The sequence below is a fragment of the Dunckerocampus dactyliophorus genome, chromosome 15 (assembly GCF_027744805.1).
Source record: "Dunckerocampus dactyliophorus isolate RoL2022-P2 chromosome 15, RoL_Ddac_1.1, whole genome shotgun sequence".
Classification (NCBI taxonomy): Eukaryota; Metazoa; Chordata; class Actinopteri; order Syngnathiformes; family Syngnathidae; genus Dunckerocampus; species Dunckerocampus dactyliophorus.
Genome location: NC_072833.1, coordinates 4,658,826 through 4,680,755, shown reverse-complemented (window position 1 = coordinate 4,680,755; position 21,930 = coordinate 4,658,826). Strand labels below are relative to the sequence as shown.

At 40.2% G+C, this 21,930-nt stretch overlaps 3 protein-coding genes across 5 annotated transcripts in view; 2 read left to right on the top strand and 1 right to left on the bottom strand.

Moving 5' to 3' along the window:
* slc37a3 (solute carrier family 37 member 3) overlaps window positions 1-3,550 on the top strand; it is a 10,762-nt gene extending 7,212 nt beyond the window's left edge. Inside the window, exon 14 of the mRNA XM_054753450.1 lies at window positions 1,123-3,550. Within this exon, the coding sequence (XP_054609425.1) occupies window positions 1,123-1,215 (93 nt within the window). The 3' untranslated portion in view covers window positions 1,216-3,550. The remainder of the gene's footprint in view (window positions 1-1,122) is intronic.
* LOC129168320 (cyclin-dependent kinase inhibitor 1-like) lies at window positions 3,136-8,561 on the bottom strand. 2 transcript variants are annotated; one of them, XM_054753452.1, is made up of 3 exons: window positions 8,368-8,561; window positions 5,925-6,379; window positions 3,136-5,479 (listed from the first exon to the last, which is right to left on the bottom strand). In XM_054753452.1, exons 1-3 carry the CDS (start codon window positions 8,520-8,522, stop codon window positions 5,421-5,423), a joined length of 669 nt encoding a protein of 222 aa, XP_054609427.1. In that variant the 5' UTR covers window positions 8,523-8,561; the 3' UTR covers window positions 3,136-5,420. The 2 variants fall into 2 exon arrangements, with proteins under 2 accessions (XP_054609427.1, XP_054609428.1); XM_054753453.1 differs by lacking the exon at window positions 8,368-8,561 and adding an exon at window positions 7,952-8,185.
* sapcd1 (suppressor APC domain containing 1) lies at window positions 3,687-21,930 on the top strand. Of its 2 annotated transcripts, none has more exons than XM_054753454.1 (7): window positions 3,687-6,402; window positions 6,469-6,533; window positions 9,118-9,191; window positions 17,506-17,636; window positions 19,184-19,345; window positions 19,428-19,586; window positions 21,769-21,930. In XM_054753454.1, exons 4-7 carry the CDS (start codon window positions 17,529-17,531, stop codon window positions 21,856-21,858), a joined length of 519 nt encoding a protein of 172 aa, XP_054609429.1. In that variant the 5' UTR covers window positions 3,687-6,402; window positions 6,469-6,533; window positions 9,118-9,191; window positions 17,506-17,528; the 3' UTR covers window positions 21,859-21,930. The 2 variants fall into 2 exon arrangements, with proteins under 2 accessions (XP_054609429.1, XP_054609430.1); XM_054753455.1 differs by lacking the exon at window positions 3,687-6,402 and adding an exon at window positions 6,617-6,682 and having other exon boundaries at window positions 6,520-6,533.

Here is a 21,930-nt window from a genome sequence, read left to right as displayed (position 1 = left end):
TGTGACGTGCATGCGCAAAAGCGCGACATCACTCGCATTTCCGTGTGTTTGCGGAAGTAAAAATCACGGCATTGCGTGCTCTCGTGATCTGCGATAACATTAATTTCATTTCCGATTCGATACTGGGTGAAGTTCAGGCTGGTATCGGCGATACCGATCCCATTCTATGTGCAAATTCACCTAATGTGTCTGGTAAATTTAAAAAAGTAGCGTACAGGATTTCAAATCATAGCGTAAAGAATACAAGACATCATATTAATTTGTTGATTTATTTTAAACCCTGAAGTTGGGCTGCACGGTGGCCTAGTGGTTCACATGATGGCCACACAGTCAGGAGATAAGGAAGATCTGGGTTCGAATCTCTGTGTGGAGTTTGCCGTTTTCTCCGGGTACTCCTGTTTCCTCCCACATTCCAAAAAGATTAGATTCATTGGAGACTCTAAATCTACCATAGGTATGAATGTGAGTGTGAATGCTTGTCTATATGTGCCCTGCGGTTGGCTGGCGACCAGTCCAGGGTTTACCCCGCCTCTCGCCCGAAGTCAGCTGGGATTGGCGCATTGGAGTCGCATTTGAAAAAATCTGAATTGTGCCGTTCACACCGACATGAAAAAATCAGATACAGATCACATATAAGCAAAAACAATTGGAATTGACCTGCAGTGCAAACAGCCTTAGAAGTGCCCGCAAGGCATGCCGGGTAGTCCGACAATATGAACTATGAGCAGTAAAACATTGGCTATCAAGAGTATGTTAACGTCCCTCCTTGTTTACTTCCCTGACGACATCCTCAACATATTTTTCAATCAAGCAAAAATGCGACAAACACGGGAAATGCTGGCAGGGAGAGTACCACAAGCTACCCAGCATGCCTTGCGTCAGGAATATATGGGTGGTATTGCGTAGACATTTATTTGTATGCCCACAAGTGCAGTAAATAGGTTACGTTGTGCGTCACTTGTGTGTAGACGTGTTGCGTTGTTTGTATCGCCTTTTTTGTACAAGCTACAGATTGCATCTGACTATTTCCTGTGTGACTCAGATGGGCCGCAGTTTGCCCACCCCTGCGTTAGAGGATATTTCTGGGGCGTCACATGAACGTGCATGTTTTTGGCATTACAGACAGGGGGCAGCATTGCCTTCATTGCGCCCATGATCCTGAAGGAGGTGCGCACCATGTGGAGAGAGCGGCGGGCGCTGCGCCACCAGCTGTGAGACAAACAGCTTGTTTTATGCCCTCTGTGACATCACCACAACAATACTTTTGAAAGAAAAAAAAAACAGCTCTGTGAGGGGTGGTGAGTTTTTGCTTTTTCCCTCTTCCAACCACAATGGAGATTGGAGAAGCACACGTTTCAACCCTGCTGTCAGGTGTGGCCATAGGACCCGGTCTGTACATATTTAAAATGGCTGTAAATTCTTAAAAATGCACTGTGGTGTAACTTAACTTTGCAATTTAGAGTTGCACATGAATGAGATTGGTTATACGTGTACATAATTCAGTAGTTCAGTGGTTTATAATCAGTCATTTCACTGAAGGATTAGGATCCTTTTACTTTTGTTTAGACTCTACCCATCATTCCAACTTCCTCCTTTTACTGCAACAGTAACGCTTTTGTCTTTAAGAGTCTTAAATCACATGTTTACTATCAGTCGGCCATGAACCAGCTGTCATTAGGAGAGGAGTTGTCATAGTGGCCATCCGTCATGGTAGAAGGGCTCTGTTATCAGCCTGAGGCGACACTACTCTGGGAAGAAAAATGAGCCATACTTCAGGAGAATGTGAAAGTCAAAAACACGCATGGAATGTCTAACTTTATCTGCGCTTTTTAATGCATATTTTAGCTTTATTTATATGTACATTTTCATTTGTAGCATTTGGTTTTAATTAAATGACAACGACAACGTGATGCCGTTGTTGCTTATTAACCCTTTTTTATTGTATTTTTTTTAATTCCATGACGATTGGGAGACTTGGATACACAGTATACCTTTACTCATTCCCCTCTTTACCGTCACATACAAATGGAAAACATCAAAATGCGGTTAAAGTGACAAAATATTGATATATTTAATTTGATGACAATTTTGGGACCTACGGGTAAAAAGTGTAACTTTTCAGAGGCCTTAAGGGTTTTATGATTATTGTTAATGTTTTATCATCCTCTCTATGACATGATGTATAGCAGTGGTCCACAACCTTTTTGGACCCCACGGCCCGGCTCGTGTTCCCACAAATCTCCGCGGACCGGGGAGAGGGCGTATAGCGATGTCATTTCTCTCATTTGGTATGTATTGTGTAAAACTAAGACAGGAACGACATCAAATTAAAAGCACAAAGTGAATACAGACCCACCATCCACCACAATAAGCTTGGAGTTTGTTTTTTAGAGAGAAGATTATTGCGCCGCTGTTTGACGTGTGTGGTAACAGGCAGTGTGCTAGCATGAATTAACTTGAAGCTGTGCACACAACAAATATACACACTAGCACTCAATAACGTCATCAAACTTTGTCTTTATGCAATCCCACGGAGTATCAGCATTTGGGAGCAAATATGAAGTGAAAAAAACCCGATAAAAATACAGTACAGTATAGTTAACAATCTGCGCACAGTGGGAGAAGGCTAGCGCACGTACGATGGTGCGTCCGAGGACTGTCAAAGTGGGCCACTCGCAACAAACAACATAAACATGCAAATACTTCAAACTATATTATTTTTTGAATAAAATAATGGCCCATATTTCCAAAATGTATATTCTTTTACTTCAAATTGTATGTAGTTATTTACAAAAGTATTTTTTTTGTGTGTATTTTTTTAGCATTGCGCCTGAAAGGTTAAAAGTGTAACTTTTTAAGGTTCTTCAGGCTTAGATTATTATTATATTTAAAATTCATCATCTGGTGTAAAAAATGTGAGGTTTCCAAATATATCTACAATGGTTGCCCTCTGTAACTTCCACACAAAAATATTTTTAAAAGATTTCTTGTTAGGTCTAATATAGCTGGAAAAAATTAGAAACAGTGAAAGCGATACATTTTTATTCCGCTTGCTTACTTACTAAATGTGGTGTTGCATTTCCTGCCACTAGGTGGTGATGTAGCCACTTAGAATAAAGAACACGGGAGCCCATATGTGATTTATATCATTATCAATCAATAACATTTTATTTTGAGCACACTTAATGAAATCTCTTTCACACTTCCTATACACATGATTCTGTTTACATACACTCGTTGCAAGGATACACAAACCAGGATTAAATTACTGTAGAATTATCACAAACTGGATACAAGGCTTCATATCATACATTCATGCATAATACAAAGAAAAGACACTGATACAGCTGCGACGGATGAAACAGAAGAGCAAAGTTGGCATGAAAGTTCTGACTTGTTCCATGTCTCAGATGTGAATATTTTTAGTTTTTAAAAGATTACCGTACAAAAATAGTCCTCTTGTCAACAACATTGAAGTAGTGCAAAGATAGAAGTCTCAGACCATTAGTAATAGCAAAAGGGATTTTAGAATTACTTCCCAACAAACAAATCATATAAACAAATCCAAATAAGTTAATATAGACTTTTTTTTGTCTTGAACAGAAATGTTTTGTCTCACACACAAACACACACAGATTTAGACAAGTAGACAAAACATTTAAAAATAATAATTGTGTTTGCTGAAATATACCCTTTTAGAACCGTGACAAAAATGAGTTTCAAGCCGATTCTTGCAGTGACAGAGGCGGTGGGCTTGTGAAAGAGAGACTGGGGGGCTAAAATGAAAGGGTGGGTGGATAATAATAATAATAATAATAAAAAAATGCATGCTGTTTGATGTGTTTCCCCATGAAGTTTTCATATTAGACACAAGGTTGCGTCCCCTCCCCCACTTCCCTGTCAAAGCAACTCCAAGGCGGAGTGTGTGAGACAACAAAAGCAGTGAGGGGCCCCTCAGAACTAAGCCTGGCCCCTCGCTGACTCTTTTACCGGAACAACCCCTTGCTTTACTCCCCCAGTCTCCCTCTACTCATTTTAAATGCAAACAACCTGAGCTACAATCATTTTAATACTTTTTTTTTTTAATAATATTTTGTGTATTTTACTGAATTGATGAGGTAGAAGCAATGGATTCATCCAGATTGTAGCTTTTTAACCCATAAAAATCTGAATTGTGTAGTTTAGGGATATAAAGTCGCACCAAACATAAAGAAAATACATTTTTAAATCAAAAGATTTTTTTTTTGCCCCCGTAGGTCCCTCCAGTATAACTGAACAAGTATTTTGGAACACCCAGGTGTCCCAGTACTTCCGTCCATATCGTGCAAAGAGTCTCCTCTTTGTTTCAACTGCGTCAGTTGCAACTTTTCCAAGCGAGCGATAACGAGCCTGCAACGCTTCAGCAACAACATTCCCTTCCTATGACCTGTGGGGGCTGCGTGTCACTTAAGGACAGGAAAAATGCTACATTATTACAAGCATAAAGCTGGAAAAAACAATAAGATATGTCTGCTCTGCTGCCAAAATACAAGGAAAGGATGTCAAAAACCCCTTAATGCGAATAATACATGAAGTATAGTTGCGTTGTGTTTAAAATAGATTTCTGACTGGCAACGGTGGAGTGTTCATAATGACTTTTAGTCTAACGCACCGATTCGCAAACTGTGGTATGGGTACCACTGGTGGGACATGGGACATTTAAAAAAAAATAAATAACTACAAATATTCACGACATTTAAGTTTAATTGACACACCAATTACCTGCCAGTGCATGCCACGTATTTGCAGTTAAACGGCTGCGCGTATAATTTTTTTAATCATGCACACTTGGGGGCGGGGAATGGCAGAATCATTTTTCCCCACTTTTCTCTTGCACACATTACTTGCCTCTTTTTTTTTTGACGCGCCAGCATCCTTAATAAATAGTTAAGATTTATAATTATCACTAGCAGAATGATTTTTTCTTTACTGACGTACGGCCATCGCTGAGCCTCCACCGTCGACCTTTAACCTGGAGCTAATCACTAGCACGCTGCCAGTTTTGGACCCCGGGTGAGGTTTTGACCCCTGGCTCTTAGCGGGGTAAGAGGTAGGGCGGGTGAGACTTAAGTGTGGCGCGAGGCCAAGAATAGTCACCTCTTCTGACTTTTAGCATAACAAAAGGGTGACGACTGAGGTCACCACTTTGACAAATACTATCCGCGGCCCTGGGCTGTTAAGAGTGCACATAATAGAATTTCACAGTATAGCCAAAAAAAAGCTGAAGAAAACAGTATATAGAATATATATATATATATATATATACATATATATCATATTTAGAACCGTATGTTTGTATTATAAAGGGAAGCGGTAGCTCCCTCGTGCTAATAAAGTTGTGTGGACAGATGCTACATATGTACATAGGATATGAGGTGCTCCTACTGGCGAGACATTGCCTTGTAATGTAGAAGCCTCCTCCTCTTCACCTTGAAGAAATCTGCAGACAAGAAAGCAACGTTTGGTAAGTTACAAGTCCAGTGACTGCATGGATTTGTTTGTGTAACGTTTCCACTCCTGAACCGCTGCACGCAATGGGTGAGCATTTGTAACGGGGTTCCCGGTGCTATTAGTTTTCCGACAAATACGCCACATGGTGGCGCTGTTGTTAAGTCCCATTAGTGAGATTGACTTGGAATTTCTCACACGATTTAGTGCATTCTATGCTGTAATTTTAGGGTGTTGAGACAAATCACCGCGACATTTGGTACACGGCTTTAGGGGACAGACGAGCGCATGCGTGTAAAATTTGAGCACGATTGGTTGACAAACGTTGCAATCAACCAAAGAGGCGGGACTTTGCAACAAGGTTATCTGTGTTACATGCACGCAATCATGGCGCCACACATGACACATTTTTCATATTACTATTTTGGAGAATTTACCTGTGATGGTGGACTGTTTGCGTTTTTGCACCCTGTAGTACCCCCTTGCGGTCACCTCCAGGTACTCATCCCCAGATCCAGAAGAGCTGCTGGAAGCGGGGGACTCCTCGCCCGATGATGTCGACAACCGCCTTGGGGTCTTTGCACCGCGGAGCTGCACCACCGGCCTCACCGTGCAGCTGCGGTAAAATCCCGGCACATCCTGGCACTTAAGCTCCTCCCACTGCACGTTGGAGCCCGGCCCTGGAGCGTCGCTGCGGAAATCGTAGTTCCACCGCTTGTTGGCCGCCTCCACGCTCATGTGGAGGAGGCGCTGGAAGTCCTGACGTAGCTGCTGATGGTCTACGGGGCCGAAGAGGTTCCTCCGCACCGGGCCCACCTTCAACGTCAGGGCCTCGATGCCCCCCCTGCATGCAATCTCAGTTGACGTTGATGCCGTGTCCATCGCCATGTCCCTGATGAACACATGCAAGGAAAGGTGAGAGCTCTGTCGGACCTCCGTGAGGTGTGATCTGGCTTTTTATTGGTTCCGTTTCTCACTCAGACCCCACCCATCACACCTCCGTCAGCCTGCTTCAACCACTCTGCAGTTTATTACCACGGCAACAGGTAACCACACAAACACCACATAAATCTCTATTAACTAGCATGGCAACTCACACCTGATTCTCCACCTGCTCTGGTGTCTGCAGGCCAGAGGTGACCAGGAAAGGTCAGAGGTTGCACAGAGAGATAAAAAAAACAAAACAAAACACATGGTACACTTGTGAGGAATGTTTCCTTGCATTCCCCTGCTGCTATATGACAAAATGAATTAGCGTACTGCTGTTGAGTTTGCACCACGAGCTCCGGCTTAACTGAGCATTTGACAGCAGGGCAGCCCATAATTTTATCATCTCATGTGGGCCTGAGCAGACACGTGTACCGTAAACAACCCGTTTCTTTGTTGTTTTTAATATTATGACTCTCATGGCACATAATTGTATTATCTTAGAGGAGGTAGGCTTGACCTCCACTGCCAACAACGGAATCATTTATTTTTCTTAATATTGCAACTCATGTAGCTAAAATGCCAGAAAGACCCCTTCAATATGACACAGTGATGCAAATAACAACACACTGACAGTCAAACCTCAGCACTGCCATCTTTGCAAAGGCAGAATATTTCAATAAAGTCTTGTAATTGTGCAGGATTCCCTAATAAAGCGGTGTACATATAACACCACGAACAAATGATGTCCATGGGTGGACAAAAGACGGTGACTCCGCCATTGTGAGCTCACTAATTGCATGCTGACACGATGCATAATCCTAAATTAAATTTGCATCTAATCTAAATCATCTCAGATTAATTGAGGGGTTAGCCTGGGGGGGCGGGGGCTCATCAGATTATTCATCAGATTATTCATGACTCCTGTGGTGACATAATTAGGACTGTCTGACTGCGTGATAATTAATAAAAACACACACCAACTTTGCTGCTGCTTCGTCAAATCACAATTACAAATGGAAAAAAACAAACATAAAAGGGAGTATGTGTACTTAAATACGTCAAATCCAACCAAACTAATAACTTTTAGAAAGAGTCAACCACTTTTAAACGTATTTGTAGAAGTAATAGCTAAATAAGTATTAATAATACACGTTAATGGGTTTCTGCATTGGCAGGCTGGCGCAGAGAAAGTTGTTTGCGTCAGAAAATGAAGTGGGCGCGGTATGCGGATCAGGTTACTGCGTAGTGTTTTCCCACTTATTTTGGAACATTTGACCTTGTTTAAAAAAGGATTATCGGACAAGCTAATAACAGTGTTTCGTGGAAATAGCATAAGAAGAAGTGTGATTTTACTATAGTGAAAGATGATGGCGCATTTATTTGGAAAGAGGATGTGGGTTAATGAGATGCGACACACAAACAACCGCAACTTGTCATCGCTCTCAACACTAAAACGGCACCTAATTGCAACAAAAAACGAACAATTTCTAAGATTATTGTCGTAAACGAGTCAGAAAAGTGTTGGAAAACTTACCATTAGCGTCAACAAGTTGTCAAAATTCCCGGTCTTGTTTTTGCAAGCAGAGTGCGCACCAGCGAGAGGAATGAGATGTGTTCGTGACAGCCTCGGACAAAACAGTGTCACGTTGAAAGTTGGTAGGTACAACCCACGGAGCGCGTTCCCGTCCCCTTATCGCTTACCGCTTGTTTGTTATGGACTAGAGGAGAGGAGGGAGGGGTACTGGTTTGGTTTAGTGATTTGGGTCGTCCCACTAGCGAAGTCAGTCACGTGGTTCCTATCAAACTAGTCATTGTCTGACTGGACGGTAAACAACACAGAAATGACCGTAACGCAACATGATAACGACTGACTTCTGGGAAACAATTGTGACAAACATGTACAAAATACGTTTCTAAAAGTTTTGTAAGTGGGTACAAAATGCCTCTTACCCCGTTATGATGTCGCAAAATGGTAGGAAGTCTCGCTGCAGCTCCAGTACGTGTTGCTCTCTCCGCTGTGTGCTGCAGTGAGCGCGGCTGGAAAGTAGGTCAAAGAAACTTGGCAGCCGCCGCCATTTCCCTTCTCCCTCCAATGTGACACACATTCTCGTGTTGGGCTTGCATCACGTTTTCTTCTGGCACCAAGCCGACGTCCTCAAGTCACGTTGAACTGCAACGTGACTGCTCACAGACGACCCACTTGCATATCCATATTGTTGCTATATAAGGGGTGTGTGCATTAGTTAACTTTGCAAGATGCCTTTTCTGCAAGAAAAAGTGAGCCTTTTGACCTCATCAACTGACCCGTGTATAACAAATGAAACCATACGGAAAATTAAATCAGATTACTTTTATCGCCCAAACACAATAAATGGGACTTTATCAAGTGTTTTCCTGGAATACACTTACAGTATATGCGTGCGGCTCTGCAAACTATGCATATTTTTGATGATTAACTAAATGAACAATGAAATGAGCCATTTTAGCTTTATTTTCCCTCACATTACTATTATAACACTTCCTTTTTATAGCCATTACTCCACACTGAATCACTTTTCTTTCTTTTACTACACCGATATTCACTTCCAAGTTGTCTTATTATTCATTTCTGCTACATTGAAGCAGCTTATTTTGCATTACTTTACATATATTTACGCAACAGTGTCTCAACTTTCCTCGTTGTGTTCTATTATTACATAGGTGTTGTCCCCCCAGTGACATCATATAGGAGTCATCCTATAGGCCTTGGAGACAACCAACGCCCTGAGCTCCAGGTTTTCCCACACACATACTTTGTTATTTTTAACACCGGGAGGGTCTTGTGAAGTTTGCTTTCAAACAGGAATAGCTTGCAACGTTTTTTTTTTGTTTTTTTAAATTAAGGCTTTCAGTGTATCTTAACAGATAGCGTTATTGTACTGTAGGAGTAATTATGTCACCACTACGGAATGGCCGTTAGTTGAAAAAGGCAGTATTCACGTGGTGGGGAGGGGTCTCGCAGAATGTCAAGGTAGTGCAACAGACAGCTCAAGGTAATTTGAGGAAATAAATGCAAAGTTTGTTTGGTCCATATGCTTAGAAAGCACCCTGGTTAGGGACCGTGTGTAAAGTGTTATGTGTCACTCCATTTCTTGAGGTTGGGTTACTTAAAATACAAATGCAGTAAGAGGTCCCTAAAAAAACACGAGGTTCTCCTCTGATTTTGAGTACATGCAATAATAGTGACAGCTCCAGAGTCCTCCTCTTCTCTCTTCAATTGCCATTGTTCAGTCGCCACACAATCCAGGTTTAAGACCTAAATATGTCTCACACACTTCAAGTATGAATTGTATTGGTACTCGTCACTCATGATTATGTGAGATGATGGATGAACAGATGGGATCGGAGTCACGTTGTAGCTCAGGGGTGTCCACACTCTTTCCGGCGAGGGCCACTTGGTAAAAAATGAAAGGATGCGAGGGCCACTTTGATATCGTTGTGAAGATATGTATGTGTATTTCAAGAAAAAAATGCATCTCAGCTTTGTGATAGAGGTGAAAAAGCTTATTATTAGGATCAACTTCGCTCTTTTACCTTTTTTTCCCCTTGTTTTTTATTTTATTTTTTATTTTCCAAATATTTCAGCTTTATTCTTAAATAATCTTTGTACATTTTCTTCTTGCGATATTGTGACTTTATTCTCATAATATTATAACTTTTCCCCAAACAAAATTTCCAAAAATTACTTTATTTGGTTTTGTTTCTCATAATATTATGATTTAACAAAAATTATTCTCGTCAAATTGCGACTTTTTTGTTGTTATAATACCACTTCTCCTAATATTTTGACTTTAATTCTTGTAAAATTAGAGCTGTTTTTTTGTCCATTTCTGCTTTTGTTTATTTATTTATTTACAATAACTATTTTAACTTTGTTATTATTCTCGTAGTTATGACTTTCACATAATATTTTGACTTTATTAACTTTTTCCGCAACCTAATTAAAAAAAAAAATGACAGCTTTATCAGTAGCTTTGTTTGTTTTTCGTACTATTATGACTTGAATATTATGAAAAAAATAATGTCTTTCTTTAAGGTTACAACTTATGCTACTAAATGACACAATTGTTTATTCTCATAAAATTACTCCTTTTACAATACTGATGTTGATCTTTTTTAGACTTTTTTTTTTTAGATTGCCAATTTTTTCTCATAATATTTAGACTTTATTCTTATCAAATTACTGCCGATTTTTTTTCATTTTTGCTGGGCAATGACAACACAGCTGCAGGCTGCAAATGGCCCCGGGCCGCACTTGTGTAGCCCGCCTGTCGCCCGAAGTCAGCTGGGATAGACTCCAGCATATCCCCACGAACCTAATGAGGATAAGCGGCGTAGAAATTGTATGTATGGATAGATGACAATTCTGATGTGTTTTTAAAAAAACGCCTACCAACAATACTGTTTATATTTACTCAACAAAGCCAAAATGGCATGAAAATGAAACATTTGCGGTGCCCCCAATTACATGCTGATGCATAATAGTTATAGCAATGGTGACCCGATTCCCTAATGATCCACTAATCTGTGTGTGTGTTTGTGAAGTGGCCCTGTTGTACGTATCTGGGTGGCCATGGCTGGAAAATGAGGCCTTATGAGACTGCAATGTTTGTGACCTGTATTTACAGTCATCTTACTGCGCTACATTAAAATCCTAATCCTCTTCTTGTTGTCTTTGACGGCGTCCTGTGTGTTCGGGTGTGCCCCCACCCTATTCCTCCTCCACATCGCCTAATCCCGGGATTCGTGTTATACTTTGGCTCTGTACTATTTACTGCCATTGTCCTCCCTAGGCAGAACATGCCCATTGAATAAATTAGCAAAAAACAACAGCGCCGTACGACAATGTGACTTGTGTTAAACCAAAGAAAAGCACTTAAGCTGTTTTTGTTGCAATTCAAGTGTCCCCAGCGGGATGAGAATTGTAATGGACGTATTAGGGACGCATGGTTATCTTAGCAGCAATACTTAGCATAGCTAATATAGCTCTACTACTTCCATAATCTACTATAATCTCTTTCATTGCTGAATGAAGCCTAAACTTTCTAAAATATAGATCAGATATTATTTAAAAACAAAAATAAAAGCAACATTGTTCAAGAGGGAGCTTTGTGGACTCTTTAGCGTGTTACGTAAAGCTAAGCTAATAGCAGTTGTTAGCACCAAGGAAGGTTACTTACTTCTTCTTTGTTCAAATGCTTTTATTGCTCTGGTTTTCACAGAAAATGTGACTTGTTTTAAAAGATTAAGGGCGAAATAAAACATTGAGTGTTCCCGCTGGGATGAGACTTGTAATGGATGTACAGGGGACGTGTGGTTAGTTTAGCACGACTGAAGCTAATTTATATCTGGCTACTAAAATCATTTCAACTGCTGAATCAAGCTCAAATGTATATACATATTTAGCAAATATTTTCTTTTAACTGTTAAAAAAATAGAAATACAAGCAAATATTGTTAAAGAGGGAGTTTTGTAGAGGATTCTTTGGCTCCTTGGCTCTTCCAGTTTATTGTTTCTTGATGGTAAGACAATATAGTCATCCAATACTGCTTTTCTCTATCATGGTTTTTCAAAAATATATTAATTAATAAATCATGCTGTTTTGTGGTTGAATCCAGCCTATTAATAGTAAAAAAAATATCCATATTGAAGGACGTTTACGTATTCAAACATGTAAAAGTCATTCAGAAGATGCTTTCAAAGATGCTGTGAATGATATGTAGTATTCTACTCCGGTCACTAGGTGTCAGTAATGTTACTGTAATGTTCGGTGAGACACAAACATCAGACATGATCGCTGGAACAACAGGGTTTTATTTCCCGTTTGAATTATCTCACAACAGGCACAATAATTCCGAATAAAAACACAGGCTACTGTTGCGGCTGTAACCCACACCAAGCTGAAATTCAACTCTGTACCCCCAACTCCACTTCCTGTCCACCCTGACCCCTCAGCTTCCCGAGGGAACACATTTATAGCGACACACACCAGCACGACTCTTACTTATGTCTGAAATGGCATATTTACTTGTATTCTTTCTGCTATATTGAGTAATACGAATGTAAAGCTCAATATAGGGGTGTTATTTCATTTCTAGAGGGCTTTAATAATGTAAAAATATGTATTTATAAGGTCACAAACAGGTTTTCTATGCTGTGAAACAAGCCCTGCGTGTTTTGGTGTAATGACGTATTCGGGGATACATGGTTAGCTTAGCAGACAGACTTAGCTTAGCAGGACTGAAGCTAACCCTAATTGTAGCTACAATAATCTCTCAATCTTACAAAATATATTTAAAATATTGGTGCACAACTGTTACTGCACAGAAATAAAAGCCTAAAGCATATTGTTAGACAAGGATTGTTAAAGGAGGGGTGTCCCACGGGAAGTGTGTTGTGCGAACAGGAAATGAAGGAACAACAACAAAGATGGAGGGGAAGTCGTCGGTTCACAGGTGCAGTTTGGGGCTTAGGGAAGTGGTTCACCGCAGACAGTCGATTGCCTTTTTCTTCACATCCACCGTCGTTTTCCAATGTGACAGAAGAAATGAGGTGGAAAAAAAATCACGGTGATGTATCACATTGTGCGGTGGTACTTGGTGTAAGATGGTAGATGGAGGGTGTGGCTAACGGAGAAACTAAAAAGCCATAACACACTCTTGGTGGGGGCCTTGACACAGCTGTGGGGGCCACAGGTCCCTTTTCAGGAGCCTGTTGGGGTGCAGGGAGAGCAGCTGGATATTGTCAGGGGTTCACCGGGGGGAGCCTGGGTGTCAGGGTGAATGGGTTTACGTTGAAATGTACCCAAGGAGATGCTGACCTGTTTGTTCTGGGGTGCCCCCGGGGTGAGTAGGGGGTTGTGGTGTCATCTATAGAAGTTTATTGTATTTATGTGCACTGTTTTGCTATGGTGCCATTATAGGTTTGGGTTATTGCTGATGTAGTGTTTGTGGGTGTGCGTTGGGGGGCTCGGCTGAGAGGAGGTTAGAGGTCGGGCCGCAGAGGGTGTAAATCGATCCTTTTGTTTTTGTCCAAGTATAAGTGTTTGCGTGGGGGGGCTTGTTTTGGTTTCTTTGAGGCCTATTCTATGTCACAATGACTGCAAAAAAAAAGCACCGAATATGTATCAGTATTTTAAATATCCATCAAATAATCTCCACTATTGTGCCTCAAAATGTGGCCACCGATTCCCAGCAACGACGCCGTATGTGGTATTTCTGACAGCAGGCTGCAGATGGGGTGTAAAGGTGCCTCGGTGTTTCAGCTGATGAGTTCCTGCCCCTTATCTACGTACATCTGCCAAACATCTGGTTCTCATCTGGGCCGGGCTGTGTTGTACTCGCACATGCACACGCATGATAATATGCATATATGTGTACTCTGTGTGTCCGAGCCTGTAGGGGGCGTGAAAGAGGAGGCGTTTGTTATTTTTTATTAAGAGTGCACGATCAAGAGAGTGGTAAATTGTGTGAATGTATGCATTATGATATTATTATTATATATGATCATAACAGTGGTTTATTTGCTTTCAAAATATGTTGACGGTATCTTTGTGTTTCAATTTGCGGGACAATAAACGCACCAGCATTGTTTTGTGGCTCAGTTAAATGAAAAAGTGAGTTAGTCTCGTCATATTTTTCTTTGTACTTTTCTTAAAGTGAACGCTAAATTCTCCTCAGCTCGTCTCTTGAGTACTACTGCATACCGTTGGTGGAAATGTGTCACTTTTTATAACTTATCAGTCATTTTGGAATAAAAAATATTTGTCTCTCTAAAAAAAATACATTAAAAAAATAGATGTGTGAATTTGTGTCGGCTGTGCGGCGGGCCGATTAAATCACAGCCGCAGGCCGCACATGGTCCCCGGGCCGTACTTTGGTCACCCCTGCTAGAGATGAATCCATCATCGCACTCTGCTTATGGTTGTTTCCACTGAAATATCACTGCATTTTGTGTGTTTTATTCTATTTATTTATGGTTCACGTAACCGGATATGACGTTTACGCCTGCGCTACGTGCCCTGATATAATTACAAAAATTGTTTTTATTATTGAATTGATAAATATTTACATTATTCTTATGTACTTCTTTGAATTATTGATTTATTACAACTACAAAATTGTTACAAATATTTATTTTGTTATTTTGATGAGGGTTAGGTGTTAATGAATTGGAAAAATACAGAAAATAACAAAAGAAATGCCTGGAACTGTTATGAAATTTTTTTTTATCATATTCCAAACTTATAACGTCATAAGTCAATGTCAACGCGGCATAGAAAATGGATGGCTGGGTGGAGGATGGATGTAGCCTTATGATAACTGTCACTCACTATTGCCTCCGGTGGACGATAGCGGTACTACACTGGAGGGAATCCTGTCTTCAAATAAGTCAAACTTTTGTCTTTTTCACCCCTCTTAGCTTAAGCTAATGGAAGCTTGGTGCTTTTAATAAGCTTTGGTATTTGAGGGCGTAACACCCCCAGAGTTTTTAATAACTCACACACCAGCAAGTCTCGAGTGTTTCAATTTTTTTCTTATGTCGCATGTTTATGTGGGTCAGTGCGTTGAGGAATTTTGTTTTTGTGCGTTACACACTGAACCAGATTCCTGAGTGAGCAGAGCTGAGCCAGAGTTTTTCCAGGCTGAGGGAGCGCCCGCTGCTCCTTTCCCGCCTTCTTCACACTTTGCGGCAGAGGAAACGTACGAGTGGCTTCGGTAGTTGCTGGTGTGTGTGTGTGTGTGCGTTTGTGGTTTTGGAAAGTGTGTGTCAATGTAGTAGTGACACTGAGCGTGTCAGACAGGAGGCAACAAGGCGTCCTTTCTTAGCCGCAAAGCTGTAATCGCCAACCAACCAGTCCGTAAACGCAAGTAATAGGCCGTGTGTATTTTTATCATCAACATCATAAATAAAATGTAGCCCGGAGGAACAAATTCACATTGTGTGTGACAAGGGAGTGAACGTCGCCCCCTTAATGGGGCCCACTGTGGAAAATCATCATCTCCAAGTGCAAGAGGCCGCTGAAAGGAGAGATAATACAGTTCCCCGAAAAGTATGCACAAGTATGCTTTTTAAATGTATCCACTGAGGCCCGCACACTAAATAATCAAAGGACTACTTGGACCATTTCCCCATGTACATATAAAGTTATACAGTATGTATTTAAAGAAATACGCTTTGTGTTATCAGTGACTATGGGGGTATTCTTTAGTGGATTAGCGAGCTGTGTTGAGTGGAACGCCGTACTTGCCTGTTCAGCGAAGGTAGCTCTCTATTAAAGCAGCTGTATCACCATGGTAACTTAGGCTAAAGTCATAACCTGGTGGCGACCAGGATGAAATATTAATGATTAGCAGGTGTAAATGTCACAGGAGTCCTTGCGTGACTACTCAGCCCGTTAGTCTTCTTATATTACAATATTTCCTGGAGGAATAAACACTATGATGCATCAATCAACTGCACTCAAACACTTGTTTTATTCTAACGAAGAAAAAATGACAAAGGTCGCCGCTAAACACGTCACGCGCAAAACACTGCCATCTAGTGGTCACAACGAGATACAGCATTTTAAAATATTTCATTTGTGCAATGTTGAGTGTCGATAAATGAAAAGACTAGGAGGGTAAAGTTAGTATAATAATCAGTGCTACCTCCTCCAGCCGGGATGGCTACATTTTTGGAGTGGTACAACAATATGACGTCAAACGCCCCCTTTCATGTGAACGCTCACGTAGCACAAAGCCGAAAACCGGACTTGACAAAGTAAGTTGAAGTACCGTTCAATTTTGTTTGGAGAATTTAGCTTTTCTTGAGAAGCGTCTTAAGCACAAAGCCTGGGTCGGTTGAGCCCCTTTCGAACAATACCCCCAAAGTGTGTTGTTGTTATTATTATTATTATTATTATTATTATGGCTTTTGCTGTTTTGTTTTTTTGGTTTTCATGTGTAATTGTATTTTTATAATGTGGCGCTGGCATATAAAAGAAAAAGCTGCTGGCCGCACTGCACTAAAATAAATAATTAGGAACACCTGCAACTATAAGGCTTTGTTTGAGTTGTATTCATTCCATTTGTATGTGTGAATTTGTATGAAACTGCACTTTATGCGGCAGTGCAGTGTTGTACGCATAACTACAACTACATGAATTGACATATTTTTTAATTACTACCTCTCTGACAAGTTAAAAAGGTGAGTTTTGAGTGATATTGACTACAAAAAGTGAGGGTATTTTAATAACTACTGTTTTGTTTCTGCTTTTAGCGTTGAAAAATACAACACAATGCTCCCTGAACTGTTGTGCCGCCCTCTGCCATAGTTCAGTTATAACGGCACCCTCTGCTGGCGAACAGTTGGAATCGCAACTGCAAAGCGTACTGCTTTAGCTTACGTGCACAGCGCTCTCTGCTGGTCAACGTTGGGAAATACAACTGGAAAGCTTCCCACACTAAAAAAATAGCACATTTCTCATTAATAACATACATTTAATTAAATGATAAGTTATATTTATATCGGCTTTCTTATAACACTAATATGACAAAATTAATGGCTGAAAGAAGAAGAAATAAATCTAAATACACGTGACATTTATTGATTATCTGTGCAGGCGTTGACCAGCTAATTACATGCCTGCCAGTGCACCCATCCGCGCATGATACAACAAAAAAAGAATATACATATGTGTGAAGGACACACCCCTAACTGTATGCTCTATCGTCTCCCTAGTGTCACATTCCTGGCAGCATGTTGGGACAAAGTGCTGCACCTTAAAAGGCAGACAGAACAACACTTACTCAACGTATTTAATACTCCTAAAAAGCACTTTCACACTGTTTTCCCTGTTCATTTGTATATGTGCTTATCGTTTCCCCTGCTCTCTCGCTCCTGTCATTGTGGCTTTAGCAGTAATGGCAGAGACATGTGGAATTTTTCAATGCCTCGCCCTGAGGACACCGTGCTGTCTCTGCCTGCTCTCTCTCTCTCTTACACACACACACACACACACACACACACACACACACACGACAAATCATTTTTTTTCCTGTGTTGCAGCGCTGTGATGTTTGTTTGTCTCCATGGCGTGTCCTCCTGCTGCTGCGGCCTCCTCCCGCTCCTACACCGTGGTCATCATCCCACTAAGGAGCAGCCTCTACAGCCTGGACGCGCTTCGATTCTACCTGTGGGTAAGAGACACGTCTACTGGTACGTTTGTGTCCTTCAAGCACAATTTAGCGCCGCCCGTTTGGTACTAGCAAGTGCTTAATGTGGCAGGAGACCATGTTAAATGAACAAAATGAAAAAGTAACTTATTGTACCGTACGGTATGCGTGTGTCAAAAGGACGGTCCAAGCAAGTACCGGCTTGTAAGAAAGCGGTTAAGAACGGACTAAATGTACGCAGGTGGGTGTGACTGCTCGACCGGGGACGGCGTCTTATTTATTCAATGTCAGTGCGCGAAACACAATGCACTTCAATGTTTGCACGCTGTTGTTTGACTCTTTAAAGTACATGTATGTGCAACAAGTATTCAACAATGTTAACAATGCGACAGCTAAATTGCTCATAATTTGTAATATTATAATATTCATGGCCAACATATAACATCATTCGTTATTATAACAATAATAAAATAATTACAATAATCATCATACTATTTTGATGCCTTCTTGCATTCTGCTGTCTGTAGATGTTTAATTATTATTGATGTATTTTTTTAAATAGGCTGATTCTTATATATGTATATTTTTAATCTATTTTTTATATATTAAAATTGTCACCAATGCAGGACAAATGAAGACTTATTTGCTTTTTTGTGTTTCTTTCATTTAAAACGTGTTTTACTTGATTTGTATTTGTTGTTATGAATTTATTGAATTATTTTGATCAGGGTCATGTATTAATTAAGTGGAAAATTACAGAAAAAAAAAATACCAATACATATATACAGAATATACAACACCAATGATAATATGGCAGCTAAGTGTTTTATAATTTTTTATAATATGGTGAACGTATAATAAAATTCATTATTCTAATAATACAATCATTGGAATAATCTGTAAAATGGAATTTGCCTACTGCAAGGCAAGTAAAGACTAGTCTATTATGAAGTCCAATTAAATGATGTTAGTTTATATTTTTAAGTTGTTTATTTGATATATATTTAAAATAATATATAAATGATTTTTTAAATGTATTTTATTTAAAAATATTTCCCATTATTTGTAATTATTTATACTGTATGTACTTTTTATTTTTTAAAATAACCCCCCAAAAAATGGAAATATAAAGACATTTTTAAAAAACTAAACATTTTTGTATCTGCGCCTTCATCCTGATGCCTGGAAATGTTACGGGTGTTTCCTTCGCCCATGTACTAACCCTTCATCCATTTTGAAGTTGTGTGTCTAGCTATTTCTTAACTAGCTTTTAGTCATGACAGTAAATTTGAATCTATTATTTTTTACTGTATTATTGTCGTATAATGAGGGCAATCATACAGCTCATCGGTGTATTAGTAGTCAGTTTTTCCACCTCGGCACAGCGTGTGATGGTTGGTCTGGGTGGTGATGCGTTGTCAGCTTCCCGCTCAAGGCTCAGAATAACAGTTCAGCGGAAACACACTGTCACCTTGCTGCAAATATACAACGTGTGCGTGCAGTATATTCAAATAAATGCACTCCGAAATACAGTATAGACAGAGACTGGACTTTTGCACCGCCTCCTTCAGATTAAGCATCTAAAGGATCTAGAAAAGGAGAAAGACGCTTTGTGTTGCGGTCTGGAGATTCTGGAGAAGGCCCGACGCTGGTACCAACAGAAGCTAGAAGAGAACAAGGCACGGAAAGAGACCAAAAGTGGGGTCCACTCCTGCCATGAAGGTGTAGCAAAGGTACTCCACTCTCCTCAATGTTATATTAATGGTGGAAAAAAAAAAGAAATAAGAGTTTGACTGTATTCCGTCTCCCTCACAGGCCCATTCTTGCCTGCTGAGGTCTCGCATCCAGCGGGTGAATGCATCCCTGGATTCTGTCATGACTGAGCCCAATGTGTCCCGCTCAGGCAGTCATTCATTGCTGCCTGATGCAGCAGCACACAGCGCCCTCCGCTGGCAACACACCGTACTGACTCAGGTCAGGGTCAACCCTATTTACTGAGTGAACTACAAACAGCTCTCAGTGTGATGCAGAGCACCTCTGCAAGCACAGTAATGAACATATACAGTACATCATACAGTACATGTTGCAGCCTTACCCCAAATTTGATTACATTATTTTATTTCCCAGCAAAATTAGACCTGAAATAGCATGTAATGACCAGTTGAAAAAAGGTTGAGTTGATATTTAGCAAGTGTATTCAAAATAAGAGACTTAAATATAGTTCAGAGACGAGTACTACGGCGGAGAATAAAGAAATTTCGAGAATGAAGATGCAAATTTAGGAGAATAAAGTCGTAATATTACGTGTCATGGTGTCATACAACACGTTCAGAGGGAAAATGGAGCATAGCTCTTCAGGAAGCAGACTAGCATGTCTGGCCCTTCTCACTTCCACCTTCCTCACCCGGCCGTCTCCATTTGCCCAAGGCCAACGGCCACATAAGTCCCCGCTTCTCATAGCTGTCTGAGGCAATGCCTGTAACATAAAGTTACAAGTGTTTTCTCGTAAATGTTGGACTTTATTGTAGTAATATTAATGTCATTCATATACTATATAAACTCGGAACCTACCGAAGGAAGGATTAGACTCCCGTCTTTCAACAGAAAAAAAAAGGTAGTTTCTAATCAGCAGTAGAACATAGGTAGGTTTCAGGAAAATATCAGTTTCCAACAAAAAAGGGAGAAAAACAGCTACATTTCAAGTATAACTTTCACTTTGACACAATTCTTTTGCTTTTGTGACAGCTCAAATATCGAAACAACGATACCACAACATAAACAACACACAAACAGGGTTGTTTTACATCAAGATAACGATTTATTTACAAATACAGTACAACACCATGAACTATTTACAATTTTTACATTTGGAACTAAACTGTGAGTGTGCACGTGTGTGTGCATGTGTTAAAATTCCCCGACAATGCGCACCCTTGATCCGTGCTCTTCCACTTCCTCCTTGCTGTGGAGTGTGTTTTTATATGCAAAAGATCCATGCCCAGCTCTCGTCAAATGCACTTCTGCCACCTTGTGGCCCTTTTTATTGCTTAGAAACGGTGACATCTTGAAGTGTTCAATTGCGTCATCACATCTTTTTGCCTCGCGCGCAAAAAGACGTATAAATACGTCTTTGGGATTGGGCGTTCGGGTTTATAAAAACTTCAGAATATGTCTTTGGTATTGAATGAGTTAATATTACGACTTTATTCTCCTCATATTTTGTCTTTATTCTTGTAAAATTTTTTCCATTTTTACTGTTTTTATTTTTATTTTTCTTGTTTAATTGTATTTTTAGAATGTGTTGAGGGCCACGGGGCACTTTGGACACCCCTAATGTATGATGTACATTTGACCTGTATTCTCACCTAGGCCGACCACGTTAATCGGTAATTCGATTAATCGAACAATTAAAAAAAAATAGGTGGATAATTATGATGCTCCTGATAAATTTCGGTTTTAAACAGAATGAATACACTGAGCGAATAAACATCAACGACCAACACGGACAGTTTTCTAAACTGGGAAAAAAAACTACCGATATAGGTGCCCCGGGCAGCGGAGCCTTCATCAACGCTTACTGAGGCATTTGGTCGGCAAATATAAACAAAACAGTGCAAAATGGTGCGCTCTCACAACCAGGGTCGCTGGCCACATTGCAAAAACATACGTACAGGCAACTTCTGTGTCAAGCTGATGCCTCACAAAGGTACACCGTACACTATACCTGAGTAGCATCTAGTGGTTCAAATGTGAAGTACACCTCTCATGACAATTACTGAAAAAATGGTCTAAGAAAAAAAAATTCCGATGACGTCGATTATCGCAGATAATTTGTATTTTTATCGCATTTGTATTTTTATCGCAATTATCGACCACCAAATTTTGTTATGGTGACAGGCCTGTTGTCACCTATTCATAAATTCTTACTGTCTTACGCTGAAGGAGATTTCTGCAGAAAGAAAACAGCCTATTTTTGGATTTTTTTTAAAAAGTGTGATTGCAGAATGGCGAAATTGCAGGGATCCTCTGTTTAACACAGCGTTACAGCCCAAAATTGATTAAATGCATTTTTTTCCCCAGCAAAATTCTACACAAAATAGCCACTTACTGTACATATAACCTCTACTGTACGCATTTATGTGTTTCTCTTTAATAGAAGGTGAGCCACAACAATCAACGGATCTCCATGTTAGAAATGGAAAAAGACGCTCTCCTTGAACAACTTTATGAAGTTCAAGCCCACTAACTGCCAGGTGCACACGTCCCATTGCTTGTAAATAACTATTTAAGGAAATAAATCATATGAAATCACGCTTCA

Excerpts from the sequence above, each read along its gene's own strand:
- LOC129168320 (XM_054753452.1), bottom strand. The coding sequence starts at position 8,522 with ATGTGTGTCACATTGGAGGGAGAAGGGAAATGGCGGCGGCTGCCAAGT. Across the intron at positions 6,380-8,367 it reads TTTTGCGACATCATAACGGG|GGACATGGCGATGGACACGG; the intron begins GTAAGAGGCATT and ends TGTGTTCATCAG. Across the intron at positions 5,480-5,924 it reads CAAACAGTCCACCATCACAG|ATTTCTTCAAGGTGAAGAGG; the intron begins GTAAATTCTCCA and ends TCTTGTCTGCAG.
- sapcd1 (XM_054753454.1), top strand. The coding sequence starts at position 17,529 with ATGGCGTGTCCTCCTGCTGCTGCGGCCTCCTCCCGCTCCTACACCGTG. Across the intron at positions 19,346-19,427 it reads GCCATGAAGGTGTAGCAAAG|GCCCATTCTTGCCTGCTGAG; the intron begins GTACTCCACTCT and ends TCTCCCTCACAG. Across the intron at positions 19,587-21,768 it reads AACACACCGTACTGACTCAG|AAGGTGAGCCACAACAATCA; the intron begins GTCAGGGTCAAC and ends TCTCTTTAATAG.